This window comes from Phacochoerus africanus, chromosome 2, assembly GCF_016906955.1.
Source record: "Phacochoerus africanus isolate WHEZ1 chromosome 2, ROS_Pafr_v1, whole genome shotgun sequence".
Classification (NCBI taxonomy): domain Eukaryota; kingdom Metazoa; phylum Chordata; class Mammalia; order Artiodactyla; family Suidae; genus Phacochoerus; species Phacochoerus africanus.
Window position 1 is genome coordinate 267,396,436 of NC_062545.1, and position 25,913 is coordinate 267,422,348.

At 39.2% G+C, this 25,913-nt stretch overlaps 2 protein-coding genes across 5 annotated transcripts in view; both read right to left on the minus strand.

Moving 5' to 3' along the window:
* RC3H2 (ring finger and CCCH-type domains 2) overlaps nucleotides 1-17,117 on the minus strand; it is a 50,152-nt gene extending 33,035 nt beyond the window's left edge. For 2 of the 3 annotated variants that reach the window (XM_047768340.1, XM_047768342.1), the window contains exons 1-4: nucleotides 16,855-17,117; nucleotides 9,436-9,733; nucleotides 6,183-6,300; nucleotides 3,399-3,632 (exon numbers count right to left, since the gene is read on the minus strand). In XM_047768340.1, coding sequence (XP_047624296.1) covers nucleotides 3,399-3,632; nucleotides 6,183-6,300; nucleotides 9,436-9,666 — 583 coding nt within the window. In that variant the 5' untranslated portion in view covers nucleotides 9,667-9,733; nucleotides 16,855-17,117. The remainder of the gene's footprint in view (nucleotides 1-3,398; nucleotides 3,633-6,182; nucleotides 6,301-9,435; nucleotides 9,734-16,854) is intronic. The other variant, XM_047768341.1, reaches the window with a different exon arrangement.
* Nucleotides 17,118-21,526: 4,409 nt separating this feature from the next.
* On the minus strand, nucleotides 21,527-25,186 carry ZBTB6 (zinc finger and BTB domain containing 6). Of its 2 annotated transcripts, none has more exons than XM_047768346.1 (2): nucleotides 25,024-25,186; nucleotides 21,527-23,437 (listed from the first exon to the last, which is right to left on the minus strand). In XM_047768346.1, the coding sequence occupies exon 2, from the start codon at nucleotides 23,426-23,428 to the stop codon at nucleotides 22,154-22,156; it is 1,275 nt and encodes a 424-aa protein (XP_047624302.1). In that variant the 5' UTR covers nucleotides 23,429-23,437; nucleotides 25,024-25,186; the 3' UTR covers nucleotides 21,527-22,153. The 2 variants fall into 2 exon arrangements, with proteins under 2 accessions (XP_047624302.1, XP_047624303.1); XM_047768347.1 differs by lacking the exon at nucleotides 25,024-25,186 and adding an exon at nucleotides 24,636-24,960.
* Between the last annotated feature and the right edge of the window lie 727 nt (nucleotides 25,187-25,913).

Sequence of the window (25,913 nt, forward strand, 5' to 3'; positions counted from 1 at the left end):
CCTTTTGTCCAGCTTCTTTCACTTAACATAATATTTTCAAAGTTCATCCACATTGTAGCATATTTGGGTATCTCAATCCTTTTAATGGCTGAATAATATTCTATTAATAAATATACCACATTTTGTTCATTCATCAGTTGACAGACATCTAGATTGCATCCACCTTTTGACTAAGGTGAATAATGCTGCTACAAACATTTGTGTACAAGTATCAGCTGAATACCTGTTTTCAGTTCCTTTGGGTATATACCTAAGAGTGGAACTGATGGGTCATACAATAACTCTACACCTAACTTTCTGAGGAACTGTCAAATTATTTTTGCATAGAGACTGCATCATTTTACATTCCCAACTTTCATAACATCCTCACCAACACTTTTAATTTTCCACATTTAAATTATGGCCAATCACAATGGGTATGAATTAAATAGTACCTTGGATTTGTTTGCATTTCCTCAATGACTAATGACACTGACCATTTTTTCTTTCATGTACTTCGTGGCCATCTATGTATCTTCTACAGAGAAATATTTATTCAAGCCCTTGGCCCATTTTTTTTTGTCTTTTTGCTATTTCTTTGGGCCGCTCCCGTGGCATATGGAGGTTCCTAGGCTAGGGGTCGAATCGGAGCTGTAGCCACTGGCCTACACCAGAGGCACAGCAACGCGGGATCCGAGCCGCGTCTGCAACCTACACCACAGCTCACGGTAACGCCGGATCGTTAACCCATTGAGCAAGGGCAGGGACCGAACCCGCAACCTCATGGTTCCTAGTCGGATTCGTTAACCACTGCGCCATGACGGGAACTCCGCTTGGCCCATTTTTAAGTTTGTCTTTCTGTTGTCAACTTACAGAACAAAGGTGTCTGTTGCCTAGTCTAGTTTTTCTTAGATAAGGTAAATAAAATAAACATGAGGGAATATCCACGGGGAGTATTATTAAATTATATACAAATATGGATTTTTAAAATTATTTTTTGGAGTTTCCTTTGAGGCTCAGCAGTAACAAAACCCAACTAGTACACATGAGGACTTAAGTTCTATCCCTCACCCTGCTCAGCGGGTTAACAATCTGGCGTTCATGTGAGCTATGGTGTAGGTCGCAGACATGGCTTGGATCCTACACTGCTGTGGCTGTGATGTAGGCTGGCACCTGCACCTCTGATTTGACCCCCAGTCTGGGAACTTCTATATGGTGTAGGCGTGGCCCTAAAATAAATAAATAAATAAATAAAATTCTTTCAATTTGCTTTGCATTATCGAAAATTTTAAACATACACACAAGTAGAAATAACAGGTACCCATAATACAGCAGCTGTCAGTAAGCTTTCAACTACTTCTTACCCACCCTTCTAGTTCATTTTGGCTGGAGTATCAAGTATATATTTTAAATTATGTATAAATATGGATTTTTACAATTATTTTTTGGAGTTCCCTTTGAGGCTCAGCAGTAACAAACCCAACTAGTATAATGAGGACTCAGGTTCTGACCACGCTCGTTGGGTTAAGGATCTGGTGTTGCCATGAGCTATGGTGTAGGTCACAGATGTGGCTCGGATATTGCATTGCTATGGCCAGTGGCTACAGCTCTGATTCGACCCCCATATGCTGTGGGGGTGGCCCTAAGTAATACATTTTCTAAATATCATCTCATACCCAATCCATGTTAAATTTTCTTCCACTGTCTCAAAAACTTCTTATAGTTGGTTTCTTTGAGTAAGTATCCAAATAAAGTCCATACATTGTTTTTGGTCTGTATTCTTCACGCTTAAAAAAAAAAAACCCCAGGAGTTCCCATCGTGGCTCAGTGGTTAACTAATCCAACTAGGAACCATGAGGTTTTGGTTTCGATCCCTGGCCTTGCTCAGTGGGTTAAGGATCCAGCATTGCCGTGAGCTGTGGTGTAGGTCGCAGACGTGGCTTGGATCCCGAGTTGCCGTGGCTTTGGCGTAGGCTGGCAGCTACAGCTCCAATTAGACCCCTAGCCTGGCAACCTCCATATGCTGCAGGAGTGGCCCTAGAAAAGGCAAAAAGACAAAAAAAAAAAAAACAACAAACCCAAACCTATAGTAGTTTCCCACCACTGTCATTTAAAAGAAAATAGGAATTCCCACTGTGCACAGCAGGTTAAGGATCTGGCATTGCTGCAGTTGTGGCATTGGTTACAGCTGCTGCTCAGATTAGATCCCTGGCCCAGGAACTTCCATAAGCAATGGGTGCGACCAAAAAGGGGAAAAAAATTTCCTTTGCTCAATAAATTCTACTTACCTTAGAGTTCTAAATGAGAAAAATAAAACAATAAAGCTTCAAGAAGATAACACAGGAGAGTATTTCATAACCTTGGTATAAAGATTTTTTAAAAATATAAGTAATGGTAACTATAAAGAAATCATCCCCTGCTAGATTCTTACTTTTTGTAATAATTTCTGTTTCTAATTTTAAAGACAATCATGAACTTTCAATTTTTTCATAAAAGAAAGTTTACTTTTCCTTTACTTACTATCTCTGTAATATTAGGCCTCTCTTTTTTTTTTTTTTGTCTTTTGTCTTTTTGTTGTTGTTGTTGTTGTTGTTGCTATTTCTTGGGCCGCTCCCGTGGCATATGGAGGTTCCCAGGCTAGGGGTTGAATCGGAGCTGTAGCCACCGGCCTACGCCAGAGCCACAGCAACGCGGGATCCGAGCCGCGTCTGCAACCTACACCACAGCTCACGGCAACGCCGAATCCTTAACCCACTGAACAAGGGCAGGGGCCGAACCCGCAACCTCATGGTTCCTAGTCGGATTCGTTAACCACTGCGCCACGACGGGAACTCCAGGCCTCTCTCTTAACTCAGTTTTCTAATTTGTAAAATTAGATCTGTGTCACTTGTCTTAAAGGCTGTCAAGGATTAAATGAGAAATTTATTCCAAAACATTACAGCACTACTTATCATATAAATTATGATTAATAAAAGCTGGTATCCTTAATTATGTCAAGATTTGTATGTATAAATGAAGATGGGTTGAGTCTGGGGACCCTCACCTATCTCTAGAAATTGGCATCCTCTAGCCCTGGTAGCCAATAAGAAAGGCAAGTCAGGGAGTTCCTGTCATGGCTCAGCAAAAATGAATGTGACTAGTATCCCTGAGGATGCAGGTTAGATCCCTGGCCTCCCTCAGTGGGTTAAGGATCCATTGTTGCTGTGAGCTGTGGTGCAGGTCACAGATGAGGCTTGGAGCCAGCATTTCTGTGGCTCTGGCATAGGCCAGCGGCTACAGCTCCAATTCGACTCCTAGACTGGAAACCTCCATATGCTGTGGGTGCAGACCTAAAAAGACGGAAAAAAAAAAAAAGAGAGAAAGAAAGAAAAAGAAAAAGAAAGGCAAGTCATAAGTCACAAGTCAGTGATCTATCTTACCTGGTCCTAGAAACTGGCATCCTCGAGCCCTGACAGCAGCCCATAGGTTGGCAGACAGTTGCTGAGGGTTCTGATGCTGTAATATTAGTTCTGTTACAGTTCTTTCTCCAAGTGAACGGGCTGCTCGCATGGCTCTTACACGACCTTCTTCCTCTACCAGCTGACAGTTTACAAGTGTCACCAGTTTCCTTTGCATTGGACGGCTCAGAGTACTCTGGTTCAAACTAGCTACACCTTTCAGAAAAAGGAAATAAAGGAAACTACGTTTTTTTTTTCCCAATTAAAAAAGACAAGTCAATTTTCATTACTTATTTGATGAAAATATCTAGCGTAACTATTAAACCACAATTCCTAATGCGCCCCCTATAAGATACTTTCATTTTTTTAACAGTGAGTATTCTACCCCTGTTTATTACTATTCTGTGGTTACTTGAGCCTAATTTTCAGTTACTTCAAATTTTATTTAGGTGTTATGTTCTCTGGGTTATACGTGTCCCACAAAAGAGAGTAATTTGGGTTTATTTAGTCTGTTCTCCATCTTCATTAAAACTACTGAGATAAATCTAGAGTTAAAGTTAAATCTAAAATTAAGATATTATTAACCTTTTTATTTTTTTATGGTATACAAGACATTTAGAACATGGCTTAATGGCAACATCTTAGATCCTATTCCCTTTTAGTGACTCTAAAGATATTGCTCAAGCAATTCTTCCCTTTCTCTTACATCATCAATTTTTTCCTTTCCATAGATCATTTTCATCAGCATATAGTAAAAACAAGCATGCTGTTATTTCATACATCTTAAAAATAAGTAAACCCTCAAGTTCCCATCATGGCTCAGAAGTTAATGAATCTGACTAGCATCCATGAGGACACAGGTTCAATCCCTGGCCTTGCTTACTGGGTTAAGGATCCAGCATTGGCGTGAGCTGTGGGGTGTAGGTCACAGATGCAGCTCGGATCCTGAGTTGCTGTGGCTATGGAATAGGCCGGCAGCTACAGCTCCAACTGGACCCCTAGCCTGGGAACCTGCATATGCCACAGGGGTAACCCTATAAAATCAAAAAAAATTAATAAGTAAAATATTTTTTTAAATGTTTTACCTTTTTTGGCCACACTCACAACATGTGGAAGCTCCCAGGCCAGGGAATGAACCCACGCCACAGCAGCAATCCGAGCCACTGCAGTGCCAACGCTGGATCCTTAACCTACTAACCCCTTCTTGACTTCCTAATGTTAATTGGCCTAGGACCCAGTTTTTGTTTTTTCCTTTATATATACTCACTACTTAGGTGATCTCATCCAGTCTTTTGTGTGTGTGTGTGTGTGTGTGTCTTTTTAAGGCTGCATCTAGGGCATACGTAAGTTCCCAGGCTAGGAGTCAAATCTGAGCTGTAGCTGCCAGTCTACACCGTGGCCACAGCAACACCAGATCCAAGCCTCATCTGCAACCCACACCATAGCTCACGGCAACGCCGGATCCTTAACCCACTGAGCAAAGCCAGGGATCAAACCTGAGTCCTCATGGATACTAGTTGGGTTTGTTAACCGCTGAGCCACAAAGGGAACTCCCCAGTCTCATTGCTTAAAATACTATCTATATGTCAACGACTCCCAAAAGTACATAGTTACCTATCTTACCTCTTTCACCTCAAGTTCAAAAGCTATCTAAACAAGGCCTATACTAATCACCTTATTTAAAATTGTAACCCACCTTTCTCCCCTCACTCTGACAATTTTGATCCATCTAACTGTATTGTTTTCTTTCCACAGCAATTATTATCTACAACGTAATATACAACTTGTTTTTATGAATTATTTACATACTCTCTCCTTTTTCTAAAACACAAGCTCCATGAGGACAGACATTTTTACTAATGTATTCCCAGTACCAAAATTGTGCCTGGTACTTAATACATGTTTTTTAAGTATCTGTTAAATGAATGAATAAATGAGTGAATGAATAGGTTTCTCAAGGAAGTCACTATGTTTAAGCACAGAGCAGATACAAAAGAAATACTTGATTAATTCATTCACTCAACAACTTCTTTTTCTTTTTTTCTTTTTTTTGCTTTTTAGGGCCACACCTGTGGCCATACCTGTTCCCAGACTAGGGGTCAGATCAAAGCTGCACCTGCCAGCCACAGCCAGAACCACAGCCACAGCAATGTGGGATCCAAGCTATATCTGTAACCTACGCTGCAGCTCACAGTAACATCAGATCCTTAACCCACTGAGCTAGGTCAGGGATCAAATCCACACCCTCATGGATACTAGTCAGGTGGGTTACCACTGAGCCACAAGATGAACTCCAACACTTATTACATCTACGACCTGCTAGCTAATGAGGATGCAGTGATAAACAGAATAGAATTCCATTTTTGTCATAGCATTTAATTTACTGAGCTAACATGCCTATGTCCCCAGCAGACTGTGGGCCTCATGAAGCCTCTAACCACTGTAAGTGCTAAATGACTGAAAGAAGACATGAAATTGTCCTAATAAGACTTATTAAAACTAATATTCTGATATAGCACTATTAATTTAACAGTGAATATAAATATTACATAAATCTCAATATGTAGTGTGTCTGATGAAATCTTAGTAACAATACTGATTACTTCCAAAAAAGAGTATAACTAGTCAAAAAGATTTCCATGGTCTCTCTAAATAAAATCATTTATCAAAACTCAAAATTATCTAATAGGGGCTCAACATCAAGACTTCCAAAGTTAATGTATTACCAAATCCAATAACCTGTAAAAATACTTTTTATGAACTTACCTTTACCTCCACTTAGTGGTTTTAAGTAGAGTGCCAAATCCTCAACACATTTCTTTGCAACCTCGTAGTTTTTGTTCTCACCTAGATTACTTAACTTTATTGACTGATGATCTGGTACCTAAAAACAAAGAAAAACTGAAAAAATATGTTCATCCAGTTCATGCAATTGTTACTTATATATTTGATAAGTATAAACTTACAATACAGAGGCATAAGCAAAGAGATCCTGCTGTATAGCACTGGGCACTATATTTAGCCACTTGTGATGGAACATGATGGAGGATAATGTATATATATATTATACATATGTATACGTGTGTGTATATAAATATATGTATGATTGGGTCATTGTTGTACAGAAAAAATTAACAGAACATTATAAATCAACTATAATAAAAAAATTTAGGAGTTCCCCTCGTGGCGCAGTGGTTAACAAATCCATCTAGGAACCATGAGGTTGCGGGATCGATCCCTGGCCTTGCTCAGTGGGTTAACGATCCGGCATTAATGTGAGCTGTGGTGTAGGTCACAGACACGGCTCGGATCCCGCATTGCTGTGGCTCTGGCGTAGGCTGGTGGCCACGGCTCCGATTCGACCCCTAGCCTGGGAACCTCCATATGCCTCGGGAGCAGCCCTAGAAAAGGCAAAAAGACATAAATAAATAAATAAATAAATAAATACTTAACTCAAAAAAAAATCCAGGCGTTCCCATCGTGGCACAGTGGAAATGAATCCAACTGGGAATCAGGAGTTTTCGTGTTTGATCCCTGGCCTTGCTCAGCGGTTAAGGATCTGGCGCTGGCATGAGCTGTGGTTGTGGCATAGGCCGGCAGCTGTAGCTCCAATCAGACCCCCATTATAACCTCCACATGCCGTGGGAGCGGCCCTAAAAAGCAAAAAAGAAAACAAAAAAAAAAACCACACCACCTTCTAATATAAGGCAATACATCATAGTGGTTTAAGAAAATTAAAGCCACTTTCCAAGAGCCAAGGATCTCATTCTTAACAGCAGGAGTTGGGTGGATTAATGAGAGGAAAAAAGCAGGTAGTTAAGTGAACTGTATCAATGTTATTCCTTAGGTTTGAAAACTACGCTGTGACTTTGAAAGATGTTAACATTAGGGGAAGCTGCAGAAAGTTATACAGTTTCTCTGTACACTATTTTTTGCAATTAAAAAAAAAGTACTTCAAAATAAAAAGTAGAGAAAAAGGCAAGAACTTTTTTTCCCTTAGCACTTAAGCACCTCCTTCCTAAATAAATTACTTACTATATTTATTGTTCGTGGTCTGCCCCAGCCCTGTTCTCAATGAAAGATCAAAACTTGGGTATAATTCTGGGCAGCCCTGCAACTTGTACAAGTGATCTGGAGAAAATTATTTAACTGCTCTAAGTCATGGTTTCCCTATCTGCAAAATGAAGATGAAAATCCCTACCTCATAGTGCCATTTTGAATATTCAATTTAATTCAACAAATATATATATATTCATGGAGTGCTTATCATGTGCCAAGCAGTTCTTGGGTACTAGTCATTTATTAGTGAGCAAAACAGCCATTTCCTGACCTTGTATAGCTTACATTACAGTAAAGAGAGGAAGCAGCCAATAAATAAAAAACATAAGAAATAAATAAGTAGTATGATAGAAGATGATCAGTAAAAATTACACAGCAAGGATAAGGGGGAGTGCTGGAGGAGGGCTGTAGTTTTAACAGGGATGATCAGGATAGGCTTCCATGGGAATCATGACATTTGAATAAAGACCTGAAAGAATAGAGGGAATGAGAATTTCAGCAAAGTAACTGTTATTACAAAAGCCCTCAGGTGGGAATACATTTGGCATATCTGACAACTGGTTTGGAGGCCAGTGTGGCTTAAGCAGAAAGAGTCAGGACAGAGCAGAAGATAAGGCTGAAAAGGTAATAGAAATCACACCGTAAGACCTGCAAGATAATTTAAGGACCAACTGAGAGACCATTTATAAATGACAAAACACAATACCTGACCTACAGCAGATGCTTAATAAATGGTAGCTAGTATTATTACAAATAATCTACAGTATTTAATTGGATCTAAGATGCCACTGTTTCCAAGAGAGATTATTAAGGAAAAAAAAACCTGCCAATTAAATTGACACACTAATGATTTTAGATGCATCTTGATTTCAGAGTATCTAACTGGATTATGAACACTGAAAAAAAATGTGATTTAAAAGGAAAACTTCAGATATCAAGATACTAAAAGAGGAGTTCCCACCAATACACAGAGAGTTAAGTATCCACCTGCAGTGGCTTGGGCCTGATCCCTGGCCCAGTGCAATAGGCTAAATGGATCTGATGTTGCTGCAGCTACCGGTGTACATCATAGCTGTGGCTTGGATTCAGCCTCTGGCCCGGGAACTTCCACATGCCATGAGTGTGGCCAAAAAATTTTTTAAAAAAAGAAAAAGATACTAAAAGCATGGAGTGTTTTAATGCACTATATTTCCTAAGATGTGATCAATCAAAAAAAGACCTTATTTTCTTGCTTTAATATGTCGTACATGATGTACAGAATTTCACCTCTTCCTCGCCTGTAAAATGGGGATAATAACTACCTGAAGAGCTATAACAAGAATTAGTAATAATAGATGTTGACTGCTTACTATCATACCTAATACAAAGTAGGTCCTCAGTGAATGGAAATTATTACAAATCTAGGCTCTTGTTGATTCAGTAAAATTATAAATAAGAAATGCTAATTTTACAGCATGTGAGCACAAGAAACTGCAGAATTTATTACTGACATTCTAGAAACTGGTTTTCTATATATATCTTATATCTATATAGACTGATTTTCTTCTTTATAATATCCTAAAAAAGTGAAGTTTTAAAGAAAACCAAAAAACCCTCCATTTATAGGTTCTAGATGGTTGATTTCTGGCCAAAGCTTTGATTACATTTCTTTTCATAACACCTAATGGCTAAATATTTATGTATCCTTATACAAAAATGTTTCCTAACCACGAAAATTGCTTAAAAACATAAGTTCTGACCATAGTGTTGAATATAAAGAAGCTTTTAACCATATGGAAATTACAGTTTTCCGTAAGAATTTATGACATTATCTAAATCATTTGCAGAATACAATAATGAAAATCAGTTATAGTGAGTATTTTTAATGCCTCAAATATTCCTAAACATAATTTGTAACCCTTAATGACTAAAGTTCTATAATCATCACATACACCAAATTAGTAAAATCTTGAAAGCTTACCTGGGCTCCAACTAACTGGAGAAGTGCGAAGTTGACAGGAAGCACATCAATGTCTGTGTTGATGGCAGTCTGGTCAAAAGGACAAGCTTTTCGGTGAAGTTTATTCAAGCAGGTCTTGCAAACAGTGTGTGAACAACCTAAACTGATGGGTTTGTGCACATTCTCATCAAATTCATTATAGCAGATTGGACAGGACAGAAATTCTGTCCATTGAGCTGCCTGCACAGGCATTGTGGAAGCTGGATGCTCGGGTTAGCAGTCTAGCAGATCATTATTTTGCTGTGTAGTGTTTTGTAAGCTGGAAAGGGACAAAAGTAAGAATTAACCATATATCCATCACTCACCTTTCAAGAGTTAAATGTTTAAGTCAATGATCACAGCTTCAAAGCCTAAATCACTTCTGAATAATTTCACATGCTTTGGAAATCATTTTCTTTAAATCTATTTGCTGAATTAATTATAATTCTGAATTTTTTTTGTCCAAAAACAATGTCCTTTCAACTACACATATTTATACCAGTTGTTCATCAAAGCTTTCCTGTGTTTTTCTGAGTGACCACATCAAATAAGCAGATTAACTTTCCATAATTTCATTTTTAGAAAAACAAATTACTTTGGGCTTTTTGCTTCTTTTTTAAAAAGTGTTTGCCTTGGCTATTTACTACAAACTACAAACATATAAAGATATGACCTAGGAGTTAGTGAACTCTGGAAATATTGATCCAAACAATCTCATATGTACTAAGTCAAAAGTGAAGGAACAGCCTTGTCACCTGAATGACCAAATTAGTCAAGGATATTTCAACTTGGCAACTTTTCACAAAAGACAAAAATCTCTGGTCAGGACCTGACTAGGAGGCTAACTAAGGTTCAGAAAAAGTATGAGAGAAGACTGTAATGATAGAGCTGTTTATCCATAAATGAAAGAATGAGTCTAACGTTAAAGTACAGCGCCAAAGGGAAAAAAAAAAAATTGCAGAGTTTCACTGTGACACAATGGGATCTGCAGCCTCTTGGTAGTGCCAAGACACAGGTTCGATACCTGGCCCGGCACAGTGGGTTAAGGATCTGGTGTTGCCATTGCTACGGCTTAGGTTACAACCGCTGCTCAGATCTAATCCCTGTCCCAAGAACTCCATATGCCACAGGGCGGCCAAAAAAGAAAAAAAAAAAGAAAAAGAAAAGAACAGGAGAACACATACAAATTACAAATCTTCAACGCGGTTCCTTACAATACTTTTCACAAAACATATTTTATATATCCTTTTATGTATCACTAAATGATACATAAAAGCAAAAACTGCCAGGTCCAGTGAGCAAGATAAAGAATAAAACAATATTTTTACATAATAATTTTAAGCAGAATAATAGCAAAATACAGGTAAACCTTGAACAACACAATTTTTACAACCATTTTTTTCTTTATATATGCATAAGATTAAGAGGCACATGGGGGGAGTTCCCGTCGTGGCGCAGTGGTGAATGAATCCGAGTACGAACCGTGAGGTTGCGGGTTCGGTCCCTGCCTTTGCTCAGTGGGTTAATGATCCAGCGTTGCCATGAGCTGTGGTGTAGGTTGCAGACACGGCTCGGATCCCGCGTTGCTGTGGCTCTGGCGTAGGCCGGTGGCTACAGCTCCGATTAGACCCCTAGCCTGGGAACCTCCGTATGCCGCAGGAGCGGCCCAAGAAATAGCAAAAAGACCAAAAAATAAATAAATAAATAAATCCTTAAAAAAAAAAAAAAAAAAAGAGGCACATGGGGGAAAAATAATAGTAATTTCTTTATTCTTAGTCATAAGACTAAAAATGTTCTATGATTTTTAATAAAATAAAATACTTAGTATCAAACCTCTAATTTAAAATCTTTAGATACCTTGAACACTCTACATTTCACAAATTTTCTGCATCTTTCAATTCAAAACTTACATAGGTCTGACAAAGGCTCTCTGGTGAACAAGAAATCTAGCTATTTAGGGCAATTAAACAAACAGTCAATACATTATTTCATAAGAATGTTTACCAACCCAAATACACTACTGCCACAGAAATTGGATGTTAAAAAATGTAATGAGAGTCTGCAACAAAATTGTCTGATTCTCTAATAACCCTACACTCAAATGAAGAATTTAATTAGCCGTTATTGTGCTTTTTTATGTTCACAAAACATAAGGTTTTAAAAAATATCTTGGTAAAAATATTACAGAATGTGCTATGTATGCTAAGCATCCTACACAAACTTTTCCTTAAACAGCTCTAATGCAAAAGTATCCAATACCTTTATTTTTAAACTAGCCAAATCTCGCAAGTTATATTACTTTTTTTTTCTTGTCTTTTTGCTATTTCTTGGGCCACTCCCGCAGCATATGGAGGTTCCCAGGCTAGGGGTCGAATCGGAGCTGTAGCCACCAGCCTACGCCAGAGCCACAGCAACGAGGGCCAAGCCGCGTCTGCAACCTACACCACAGCTCACTGCAATGCCGGATCGTTAACCCACTGAGCAAGGGCAGGGATCGAACCTGCAACCTCATGGTTCCTAGTCGGATGCGTTAACCACTGCGCCACGACGGGAACTCAATTACTTTATTTTATACCTTTTACCCACATCTATCAAAACAATTTTGCCTTCAACTTTAGAGATGAACACTAAGCAAGTGAACACATCACTTGCTGAAACTATTCAACATTTTTAATGTTCAGTTTTCTAGGCTGCCAATTATACAAGGAAAAGCCCTTTAAGGAAGAATGAATTTTATGTTAAATCTAGCACTGATATTCCTAATCTAGGGATTTATCCTTAATAACTTGAACCAATAAAATATTTAACAAAACAAGACACTGCATGTATTTTTTTCACAATGGCCACCTGTTTGGAAATGCTAATTCTAGGTTAGGGTTATCACAGGCCACTGGGTAATAGGAAACTAGTAGCAAATACTCTTATTCAGTTTTCCAAGATGATCCTGAAATGCTTTATGTTAATCAGTGAGGGGAGAAAAGCCATTTAGGTTTGAACTAAACATAAAAATGCTATCTTTCATATTTCCACCTATTCGTTTTTTCCCATTAGTTTTGAAGTGTTTCAAATTATTACAGAATACACTTGATAGTTAACATCAAGATATGCCACCATATGTGTTTCTAGGTTTAGGAACACCAGATGTTTTAATGTAATTAATGCTGAGAAATTTAATTTCTAGCAGAAATTAATACTTTTGAAAGAAAAAGAAAAAATCTGCCAAATTCTCCTTCTGCTATGTGTCAGCATCTAACTTTCTGAGAAGAAAATTACAAATTGAACTTTCCTTATATAAGATATAAGAAACAGTTTAACTTTTAAAAATGTTTTTCCTCAGTACCACTATCGACAAATTCTAAATTCCTCAATTACAATAAAGATGAATCAAATTTTGTCTAAAACACTAAAACGTTTAATTAGTGATGACAAAATTGGCCTTTAATTCCTTTAAAAAAGGCACTTTGGGAGTTCCTACTGTGGCTCAGAGGTAACAAATCCAACTACCATCCATGAAGATGTGGGTTCAATTCCTGACCTTGCTCAGTGGGTTAAGGATCCAGCATTGCCATGAGCTGTGCCATGAGGTCAGACACAGCTTGGATCTGGCGTGGCTGTGGCTGTGGCTGTGGCTGGCAGCTGCAGCTCCATTTCAACCCCTAGTCTGGGAACTTTCATATGCTTTAGGTGTGGCCCTTTAACAAAAAAAAGAAAGAAAAGCACTTTGTAAATGTTTACCTAGAAAATATTTTTATAATTATCAAAAATGATAAACAGACTACTCCCATTATAATTCATTTTTAAAAAGCATCTAAATGAGCTAATAATATATACTGATGTATAAAACTTTTAGGTTTATACTAATACATTGCTTCTTAACTTATTTGAATCTATAGTGAAGTATCCAGTCTAAAAATACTCCCAAACATCTCAAATTGAGAAAAAATGGCTTAAAAAACCCATACCTCTAAATATATAAAGGGAATACTTAAGAAAAACTTTCAAATTATTTGTATTAAGTAATTTCAGTTACTAGTTACTAAAATTGAAGAAGGATAAACAAGATAAACCACAGGAGTGAGAAATGTTAGAGATGAGAACTTAACAGATTTTTACTCAAGTAATTTTTCAGGCTATGAATAATAACTCATAAAACAGGAAGAGTAACAGACATCTCTTATATGATTCAAATTAGAGATTGCTTTATTAAAAGCAAACTGCTTATCAGCTAAGTACTTTCATTTTCTGTTATTAGTCTACTATGGTATTATGCAGTCAGTTAGGACTATGAAACCTGATTTTAAAATGCCAGAGAAAGGTTTATGCCTCATTCACTACTATATAATAAGAAAATATATTTTACAATTCTCTTTATAAAGATGTAGGGCTCAGGTCTGTTGATTAAAACATTCTTTGTTTTAATTTTAGTTCACTCATGTGAGAAATTTACACTACTGAAAAGAATTGTAACAGTACTTCTCAATTCAGAAAAGTTAGAAAGAATTAGTTTTGGACTTAAAAAATTATATTTAAAGCATCATAGGTATGATTTAGACCTTAACTTATATACCTAACAAAACCAATGGAAATAAACTGCAGGCCCCAAAAAGCATTCAAACATATTAAAAGGAATGGAAAAAAGGAACTGGATTACAATTTTAAAGACCACCATTATATGTGCTTTAGCATAAGTCAGGAAAGATAAGATCCAAGTTTTACATCTAAAATTCACCACAGGTTGAACTCAGTTTTTTAACGAGCATGAGATTTAACTTTCAATGTCCTCTATTAGAACAGTAATGGGATAATTTTCTGTTTTAACTAATACAACTGATAAAGTTTTGCCACGTAAGTGATGATTACTTGAAAAATACTTTTTTTGGGATAGAACTTAATTACTCACTTCTGCCTACTGAATAGTGGCCACTAGATAGCTTTATCCTTCATATTGTCAAAGTCTTTAGCCTTTTGGTTATTCTAATTGTAAGAAGATATTCTGTCAGGAAATTTTTGATTTTCATCAATCTACTTCTTTTTAGATAATTTTTTTCTTGGAAGAGTAGTGGAGCTCTAGAACAGCACTATCCAGAAGAAACACAATATGAAGCACAAGCAATTTAAAGTTTCTAGTAGTCACATTAAAAAAGGGAAAAACAGATGAAATTAATTTTACTAATATGTTTATTTAACCCAATTTATCCAAAATATCATTTCAAGAGGCAATTGATATTTAAAAATTACATTTTACTTCTTTTTTTCTAACTAAGTCTTAAAAAATCTGATGTGTATTTTATACTTATAGCACAGCTCAATTCACACTAGCCACATTTCAAGTGTTCAACTGGCACATATGGCTACTGGCTAGTATTGGACAGTACAAATCTAGAATACTTAAAATTATAAAGTAACACTCAAAACTAACTTGTATTAAGAATTTGTGGTTAAAGTTACATCTACACTTAGGAACGTTTTCAAAAAACTGAAAAACCCGAAGATCATAAAGATGTCGCCTAATATTTACACGACCAAGTCAAAATATTATTTTTAATTTCCAGCTAGCTTTGTTTTACTACATGCTTCCTTTTTCCATCAATACAAAATGAAACTTCAACTCAGTCCAACCAAAACAATAAACAAGTACTTATTATAAAAAGATCTTGTTGTAAGTTTATTTAGCATTCTTTGATATTGCATACAATGTGGAAGTTTGATTACAGAATATAAAATTCTGTGTTAAAAAAATGATTTCCCCCTCAAAAGGATTTCTGTTGATTTTTTCAAACTGGAAGACACAGTATATTACAAAAGCAGAAAGTAAATTATGAACAATGAAAACATATGAACAAAGGACATAAGTCTTCTTATACGTCAGGTTAACCCAACAGTAATAACAGCTCAGGAGCAACTCAAAGAATCCACTGATAAACAATTAAATCCTCAAATAGGAGTCAATTTGAATTATAACATTTGGTATTTCTAAACATGCCCAGAATATATGTTTAACATTTTGTCATTATAGCTATTTTCCCAACTCTAGAAATCTGGAAAATTATGAATCTCCAAATCAACAAAAATGCAATATTGAAAATGGTCTTTGACAGGATGTAAGGGCCTTAATTTCTTCGAGCACTGAATGTGGAAGTAAACAACATAAGAAAGGGAGGTTATGTTAGAACAGTGGTATAATAGCTTTTTAGACAAACAGAAAAAATCCACAAACTCCTCTTACTGTTTCAAGAAGTCATAACTAAATTTGTGTATTTATAAACAGACTGCATAAAGCTAACTAAAATATTTCTTTCTTTGCTTTTGGACAAAATTATACCAAATTTAGTGTAGCAACATTAGCTTTCTCAGGTTAATCAAAAGTTCCTATTGGAATTTAAAAGTTTGACTAATATAAAAATGGAAAAAAGATTACTTAAGCACTTTATTTGGGAAAGAAAGTTATTCTAATCGCAGCTGGTGGGAGGAGAGTAGGAATTAAAAAGAAGGGGCCTAAGTGAAGAGTAGGAATTAAAAAGGAACCTAGGTAGTTATTTAAAAAAAAAAAAAACAGGGTGGGAATCACGAAATTAGATTTACTTTATGTCAGTGATAACTTGAGACTATTTTAGTGTCAAGGTTCTATCTACCGGTATCTTAAACTGTTCTGCGATCTGAAGGATGGAAATGACAGCTACCCCCATCTTCTCTCCTCCTGAAAGCTAAGAACAGAGAAAAGTAGAGCTGCCTGTAAGAAACAAAGATGCTTTCTACCATTCTTCTAAGATGGTGGAAGAGTCTCCTTAAGAGGCTTCTCCAAGAAAGAAAAATGAAAGAGGGAAAGCAAACCATAGCAGAATTCCCTGACTGTTTCATGCTATTGCTCCGTCACAACCACTGTGCAACCCCTCTGGTCCGGCCCTCTCCCTCCCAGGGGGTTAAGCCCTCCCAGGGCATTGTTTGGCCGGGGTCCCTATTTACCACTCAGATCGCCTCCACCATCCCTGCACTACGATCTCGGGAAGCCCCAAGACAGAAAGCCGAAAAGCTAGGAAAGGACTTGGTTTCGAGGACCTTCTTCAACCCTACTAACTGGTGTAGAAAAGGAAGAGTAAAGCCTGGCCTTTACTTGGATGGGTTCCTTAGGGTCAGAAGCGTCCCCTCGGCGGGTGTCGACGGGAGGTGGCCATTTGCGCCGGGCGCTCGGTACTGCAAAAACCCTACCAGGGCGAGGGGCCTCCTCCGGCAGGGGACTTCGGGCCCGATCCGGGTGTCAGGTGCGGCCCTCAGTTCCCAACCCTCCGGGCACCGGCTACGACAACGCACAGGCCCCGGGCTGAAACCGGTCTCCCGCCCGACCGCCGAGAATCGGGGACCCAGGCTGGGGCCCGAGCCGCGTCGTGCCCGCCCCCGCCCTACCTGAGGGGACCCGGGCGGGGTCGCTAAGGGCCGCTCCCGGGAGCCCCGCGACCGCGCGGCTCGGCGACGGAGGCGCCTCGTCTCGCCGGGGCAGAGCTCGGCGGCGGCTTCACGACCTCAAACTCCATCGGGAGCTACAGGGACAGCCCCGTTGGCGGCGGCGGAGGCCGCAGCGGGGCCTCCTCCTCCTCCTCCCTCCACCTCCTCCTCCTCCTCCTCCTTCTCCTCCTCCTCCTCACCACGGAGGCGGACCTGAAGGGATCCCGACCTAGCTCTCGCGAGAAGATACTCCCCACCTCGCGCGAGATCACGCAAGACCGGGAGTTAGGGAGGTGGAAGGGAAGCGTAGTAGCCCCCGCCACCTGGACTGCGCATCAGCTTCCCTCTGGTCGGCAGAGCCACCCCTATCACATGACTTGGGAACCCTGGAGCACTGTGGGAGGTGCTGTTAGGAGGCCTGGGCAAGCCGAAAGGGTTGATGGGAAACTCCCTGCACATTCTTATGCGCCTTGAGCCAGCCTCCTAGACACCGGTTTGAGCCAGTGTCTGCCTTTGAGGAAGGCATGGTACTGGTGAGCATAATATGATGCATTCTACACACTCTCCCATAATCAAATGCCAACCATATCTCTCAGTCCCTCCACATAGGTGCCAAGCAATCTTCCTATTTTTTAAAAAAAAAGTCCATTTGGCTGGCACTAACGCCTTACCGCCTTATTAAAGAGAAACTTCTGAGCTCTTCAGAAGCTGGCAGGGATCAAAATGCAATCACAAATTCTGGCATTAATATCTCAGTAAATATTTGTCGAAGGACTTTTTCTCATAGTAAACTGTAAGGTAGGACTTATCGTTTTTATAGATGAAGAAGCAGACTGGGACTAGGGATCAAGGAAGTAATATTAATGGACTATGCTATATGTCGGATCATGTGTTAGGTAATAAAATTTTAATCTATTTTTCGTGTGCTCATAAATATAATTCTAAAAAGTAGACACTGTGTACTCTGTTACTGAAGGGAAATTGAAAAACAGATTAAGAAGGTACCCATTAATTATAATTAAACTCAAGGCATTTTTCAGTGTGAAACCAGATGTCCAACAAAAATGTCTATGGAAATAGACCCACCACAAATCAGAAGTCATATGGAAAAGCAGTTTATAGACTATAATGATCTTAAAAATATGTAAATGGTTATTACTGCCTGGATGACAGAAATATCAGTGTTTAAAAAAAATTCAATGGCCACATCAGAGACTTTCTTACATGCATTTTTATCCTTGTCATTCTCTTTATGAAATATACACCAATCTAAGAGAAAGTTTCCCAACAGTGGTTCATTTGGTTCACTGCTTTCCATTCAACTAGCGAGTAATGGGTATATGTATATATATTTTTTCATTCTACTGGATGATAATATGATTTTTCAAAGGTGACCTGATCACATTTAAAATTTAAACTCCAATTCTCCTTCCATGGCACTACTTACCTCTGCTTTATTTTTCTCCAGTCCATTTTCAAAATCTGACATAGTACATGGGTTTTAGTTGTTTTTTTATTGTTTGTCCCCCTCCAGTACGGTATGTTTCATGAGAGTAGAGAATTTTGTCTGTATACTTAACTCCTAATACAGGTATATCCTGTAAGTCTCTGTAAATATTTCTTGAATGAATGATTAAGTGAATAGCCAAGAAAAATAGTCTTCTTTAAAGTTTACAGATGTTCCTGTCATGGCACAGCAGAAATGAACATGACTAGAAACCATGAGGTTGCAGGTTCAATCCCTGGCCTCACTCAGTGGGTTAAGGATCTGGAGTTGCCAGGAGCTGTGGTGTAGTTCACAGACATGGCTTAGATCTGATGTTGCTGTGGCTGTGGAATAGGACATCAGCTACAGCTCCAATTGCACCCCTAACCTGGGACCCTTCATGTGCCATGGGTGCGGCTCTAAAAAATAATAATAAAGCTTACAGATGTAGGAGTTCCTCTGTGGTGCAGTGGCTTAAGGATGCAGTGTTGTCACTACAGTGGCTTGGGTGGCTGCTGTGGTGTGGTTTCATTCCCTGGCCTGGGACCTTCCACATGCCATGGGCATGGCAAAATAATAATAATAATGATAATAATCACAGATGTAGACAAAGCTCTCCATTCCCATCTCCAGTTTATTATTTCTTATGTAAACATATAAGATAGTTACATTCAGGGAAAGGGGGCAAAGATTTTCTCTTACACCAAAGTAACAAATGTCTTTCCAAAATCTTTTATACATAAACCCAGTAAATGAAGAAGCTGAACCAAAACACACTGCATTTTCTCCCATTGTATTAGAAACACAAACGACTAAAAGTGAATGTTTTAAATGAATAAATTCAATACTTACTTTGCCAAAACCTGCATTTTAAAAAATATTTCATTTTCCTGAAACTGTTTAGACACATCATGCAAACAGACACTCTCCTAGGAATGTTTTGCGATCACTCTGTGCTAGTGAGCAGGAATAAATAATAATAAATAACAACCACCACTTTCACAAAACACCCCTTCCCCCCAAGCAAAAATCTCAAAGTGCTTACAAAAAACTTCACAAGAATCTGACAAGGCACACATAAAACATAAACATAGTACAACCATACTTTTTTTCAAACATCAAAGGTAGTCAATACCAATCCCTAAAAAAAAAAAAAGCTCATTATTATTCTTTTATTCTCCCCTCCCACTTCCTTCACTCCCCCACAAAATTTCATCCTAGGAAGCAAAAATAAGAAAAGTACTAAAATCACAAACTATTTCTGAAAGGGAAATGTTCTTATGTCCATAAATGGACAATCATAGGTCAAAAGGGAAAGAAAATTGAGCACTGTGCTATCAATGTTTTCCAGGGGAAGAACACTACTCAATTTAGAAAAATTCTGTCTCCAATGGAGTACCCACATAACAACATTCATAAAGACACAAAACTCTCCTCTTGCTTCTCCCTCTTTCTCTGTTCTTAGGAACTCAGGTAGGTTTAAATATAAAATGAAGAGGATTTTAGACTTGGAAATGATCTTACAAATTATCAAAATCAAAGCTGTTGTTCTTTTACATACATATTTAAGAAAAGCTCAGGGAGAGATGACCCACCCCATGTCACTAACTAGTGACCTGGGAGTTACGAAGTTGCTTTCTTTATCAAATATGAGAGCTGGATTTTTTTAAAGTCTCTTTCATAGTTAAAAAAATCTATAAAGAATATATTTTTCACAGAAGTATCACAAAGAGGGTATTTAACATTTATATCAATTGACACGTGACTCATCACAAAATTCATATAAATGGTACAAAGTATATTACATTTTAAAATGCAGAAGGGCTTCCACAGAAACTAAACATAGCATAAATTCTAAATAAAGCTGAGGTGCGTAGAGGAGGAACAGAACATCTTGAAATAAGATGTATCCAGTCAGGCTTTTTAACTAAAAGTAGTTCCTGTGTTTTAGAAAATATGAATTTGTCCTGAAATATATTTTAGCCTTTGTTATAACAACACAAAAAATGTTGTTATAAGTGGACACAGATATTAGAGAGCAATGGCTCATAACACAATCTGAAATATTATTCTCAGTAAAATTACACAATGATGGTTTTGCTTTTGGCACATTTCTGGAAATACAGAATAAAACTCTAGGGAGGGATAGGAGTTTTGTCAACACATAGTAAAGAAAAATCACATTAAATGAAAACTTATTAAGAGAACGCTAATAGCTATCCATGTTTAAACTGTTCATTTAGTGACAGAAGGAAAATTAATATATATATGGCCAATTCAGGATAAAAAAATGAAGTACTGATACACACAACAGGGATGAATCTCAAAGGCCTTAAGCTGAGTGAAAAAAGAATCTCAAAAAGGAACATACTATAAGATTCCGTTTATGATAATTCACCCTTTTTTTTTTTTTTTTTTGACCGTGCATACGGCATGCAGAAGTTCTGGGGCCAGGAATCAAACCCGAGCCACAGCAGTGACAACTCTGGAACCTTAAACTCCTGAGCCACCAGTGAATTCCCATTTATGATATTTCAGAAAAGACAAAATTATAGTGATGGGGAACTGCTGCCAGGATTTAGTGCTAGGAGGAGGAGCTGACCACAAAGGGTAAGCATAAAGCAGTTTGGAGGGTGATAGAATGTTCTGTTTCCTCATTGCAGTGGTGGTTGCATAAATCTGTACATATGTTAAAATTCACAGAATTGTACACCAAAAATAAAGGTCAATTTTATTGTAGGTTAACAAAAAATGAAATAAATTCCAAAAAGGAAACAGAGCAAATATCTTAGAGCTTCATGCCAATGGTATAATTCTACTGGCCACAAAATTATTAAGTATAACCGTATTAAATAAAATCGAGAAACCTGGGCCCAATTAATCTTTTCTAAAATATGTACACTAACAAGTTCCTGTTGTGGCTCAGTGGTTAACAAATCCTACTAGGAACCATGAGGTTGTGGGTTCAATTCCTGGCCTCACTCAGTGGGTTAAGGATCTGGCGCTGCCGTGATCTGTGGTGTAGGTTGCAGACATGGCTCAGATCCTGCATTGCTGTGGCTGTGGTGTAGGCTGGCAGCTGTAGCTCCCTTTGAACCCCTAGCCTGGGAATCTCCATATGCCACGGGTGCAGCCCCCCCCCCCAAAAAAAAGAAGGAAAAAAAGAAAAGAAAAAAATGAAATAAAATATGTATACCAACAACTCATAGAAATATTATTATAAGGAATATTAGCTTATGTATAAGGAAATTCTACTACTTCTAAGTGAATTTGAACTGTGTTCCTTTACAGTTTAAAACATAGATATCTTGGTGTTTAGAATCCAATACAGTTGATTAAAAAATTCACTAGTCCATTCTGTTCTTTAAGTGACTAATAACGGATGATGGTATGATTTAAAATTTATTTTCTCTCCCCATTTTCCTAATTTGTTAAAGTTATTGTTTGGTTGGAATTTCACATTTATATCAATTATCTAGAGGCTCAAAATCAGAATCTGGAAATACTGCTGGCTCCTCTGTCATGAATTAAGAATATTTAAGAGGAACATTATTTCTCTAGGTATAGCACTCAGACTTATACATGTATGAAATGAGACAGCATCCCATCAACTTTATCCTGTCTCCTACACTTTGGAACTGGTAGTACATGTGTAGGGAGACCAAAACTAAGACCCAAAGATGGGGGTGGAAATGCAGTATTACAGATGCTGCATTTCTAATAGAAAGACTTGCCTAAACGGTTGAAGGCTTACATAGCAAGGTGTGATTCTAATTATAGCAGATTTTGCCTTTCCAGATCATGCCTGGGTAGTTTTTCAGCACTGCTTCTGCCATGGACAGAGGTTAAGTGCTTTTTGAGGGCAGACTTGTGCTTGAAATCCATGTCACAACAATGGCATTTGTAGGGCCGATCCCCACTGTGTATGTTCAGGTGGTCCTGAAGTGTGCTTTTAGCAGTAAATGTCTTCAAGCATACAGTGCACTGAAAGGGCCGTATGCCCATGTGCCCTCGAATGTGCCGGTTGAGATTCTTCTTTTGTGTAAATGTTTTCCCACACTGTAAGCATAGGAACAGTTTATGTATTTTAAGGTGGCGCAGATAGTTTTCAACATGAAGAAACACTCGAGGGCACCGGGGGCACTGGTGCCTCAGTGAATAAACCTCCTCTAGATTCTGAATCTCATTCACTGGACCATGACTTCCTTCAGGATTCTCACAAAATAAGCCCTGATCTTGATTCCCAGGAACTTCTGTCACCCTGCTCTCAACCGTAGAATTGATCAGTGAATGCTGTGTTTCGGAGAAATACATGCCTGCTTTTGAAGAGGTACAAGGCTGTGAAAACTTCCCATTTTCTACATCTCCAGTACTGATAGATTCCACATGGAGGATACGAATTTCATTGTCTTTAAAACCTAGGTCTACAGAAGACAGCTCTGGTGATTTCACTTCCTCTCTCTCTGATGTCAAGCTCTCCACTGTAGACTGTAAAGCATTGCTTTCCTCTTCTTTGACGTGGAAATCTATGTTTACAGGACTATCTTCTGAAATTTCAATTATCTCACAGTCTTTATCTGAATTTTCTTCTTCATTCTTAACATCTGGATCAGAGGATTGACACAGGTCACCATATTGATTGTTATTTTTCAAAGAAAGATCAATTTCCAGATACTTTGACAAGGCTTCCGTGCACTTTTCCACAATGTGAACCATCTGAAGGTAACTAGCAGCAGTCAAATATTTCAAAAGCTCTTTCCTTTTGACTTCAAGTGCTCCAGTATAGCAAGAGAGCAATAATTTTCTGCCAACTTCTGCACTCTGCAAGATGGAGATTCTGACATGTTTTGACTGCGTGAGTAAAAACTGATCTCTCATGAAAGTGGAGCAAGCAGCTAAAATCACCTTGTGCCCTTGGAACTCAGTGTCGTTAATATAAATTGACACATCACAAAACAAATTCTGCTGTCTCAAGAGATTCATTTTCTGCAAGACTACATCTCCTTGCTGTTCAAACTGGAAGTGTAGCACATCAGACTCAGCAGCCATGGTCACAATCTAAGTAAAATAAAACATAACACTGTTGTAAGGGTAGGGAATGTTTTCCTACACTGTGTTAGTAAAAACGATCCAAAAACCCCCAGATATAATTGGGTAAAAGACAACTCAAATTCTAACCCGGGTGCTAAGGGTGAACCCCTCTGTAACCACCTCAAAACTCAGAAACATAAAACAAATTTCTTTATGATCTTATGGCACACTTTTTGCATTTTTGGGACAGCACTTACAACACTGAATTGTACTCAACAGTTGCTACGTTTTTCTCCTTGACTAAACTGTATGAGCCTGTGGTCAAGGTCCACAACTGAGTGGACTTAACATAGTTTCCCAAATTAGAAACTTTAATGTAATCTCCAAACTTCCTACTCCATGTCATTACTGCAGGTCCTCATTCCGGTCATCTGGACCACTGCAGTTTCCTTGATACCACGCTCTCCTTTATTCCAAACTACCCTCCCAAGTACCACTAGATTAACATCCTTTAAACTTCTTTTCTTTAAGTCCTCCATTGTTCTCCTCTACCTCCAGGATAGCCTAACCTTCTTAGCAAATAGAAGATCCTTCATAATTTGGCTTTCCCAACGTTAAAGCTTTATCTTTTGTCTGTCTTTTACACTAAAGCTTCTTTTTTATTTAGATGTTCATGATCGCCCAGACACGAAGACCCAAATACACCTTTGCATTAGGTTCCCTCCCGTGAAAAACAAGACTTAGCTCTAGGCTAGCCTAGCTAGCCTGGTTCCTGGAGACACATGACTAGTATTAGGGAAAAACAAGACTTAGCTCTAGGCTCTCCTCTGGCTCCTGAAGAGACATGACTAATGTTAGGGAAAAATAAGATTTAGCTCTAGGCTCTCGCCTAGCTCCTGGAGAGACATGACTAAGACGTAACTAAGGGTTCCCAAAATCATGTGACCCAATCTTAAAGACTACCCCACTACCCAGGAGAACGTCTAAACTTCTGTTCATATCCTACTAACAATTCCCCCAAACTGACTGGTCTGTTCCTTTTCACGCTATTTACATAAGAAATGGCCAATCAGCTTCTGCACAGAGACCCCCTTTCCTGGCACCCACGTATAACCTCCCTCCTCGAACAGCTGACTGCTGACCTCCCCTTGTGAGTCAGCCCGGCAGTATAGCCCGCTAATAAAGTCTTTTATGCCTGAACTCGGGTCTCGTCCTTTCGGCCGACCTTAGACTTTGTACAGGTTACATTCACGTTTCCAGCTAGGGGTTTGCTTTCAGGCTCAAATCAAGACTTCTGCGACTCCTCCACCATCTCCCCGACAGAGTCAGTGCTCCCAGAACACCACGAAACGGAGCCTGGTTCATCTGAGATCCTACAGCCAGCACAGAGGTGGACACAGAGCAGGGGCAACTGCGGGAGTCTGCTGAGACGAATCCGGACCCCAGGTGGCCTGGAAAATTCTCCAGTTCGCCACACTAATCTTCCCAAGCCAAGCCTGCCAGGACCAGCATCAGTCTACCACTCCCGGGTGGCACCTCGCTGCCCTCCTCCTCCGCCGCCGCCGCCGCCTCGGGCTTCCCCACCTGCCTGAGGGTCCCTCGCGCTCACTCACCGACTCAGAACCAGAGCCGAGTTCTCCAAGATAGCGGCGCCCAGGCCGGAAGGTGAGGGCAGCCTGGGAGGAAACACATCCGGTGTCAACTAGCTTTATTCCTCACTGGGGCCGGCTGGGCGTCCCGGAAGGACATTTTGAGACCGTCTCCCTTCCTTACTCCCCCCGCGCCTGGAATGACAGAAAAGCAGCCGAATTCCGTATCGAATTCCGAATCCCATCTCTCCTGTCCCACTTTCGGCATTCGAGCCGGTCCCCTTTGTGAGCTTTCCCCAGCATCGCAATAGCAGACGAGTTGTGAGGTCGGGGTACAGCGCGTCCGTCAGAGTATCCAGCCCTGGGAAGCGCTCCTGGATTAGGGTCCGAGTCCTCTGCTTACCTGGCCATCTACAATTTAAAAGGTGGCGATGGTGAGGAAAGGAGACTGCCACAGGGATCAGTATTCGAGATTGCCTAGCCAGTGCCCCATCACGATCAGGTTGCAACCTCTGGATCTCACCTCACCTCTCAATGTATCTCTTCCTCCCCGCGCCCCTCCACCTCTCAGTTTCTTTGCAAGCACAGGCCGCCTATCTAGACCGATGGCCCGAGCGTTTCCTCCAACATACACTATCCCTCCTGTCAGTCATCCTTCAAAATACCACTCATCGTTCATAAATCACATCATCCCCGAAGCCATCCTGAACTGTCTGTGAATTAGGGGCTCCCAATCCCTTTGGCTGTCTTCATTACTGCAATTATCATACCTGTATTGAAATTTGTGTCCCATCTAGGCAGAGGTATTTAGGACAGTGACTTACTGATCTTTGCATTCCCCAAGTCTATCGCTAAGTAGGCATCAGATATTTGCCAAAGGAATGTCTGAACTAATTCTTAAAAACAGTTGTGCT

Coding starts and splice junctions, on each gene's coding strand:
- ZBTB6 (XM_047768346.1), bottom strand. CDS start 23,428: ATGGCTGCTGAGTCTGATGTGCTACACTTCCAGTTTGAACAGCAAGGA.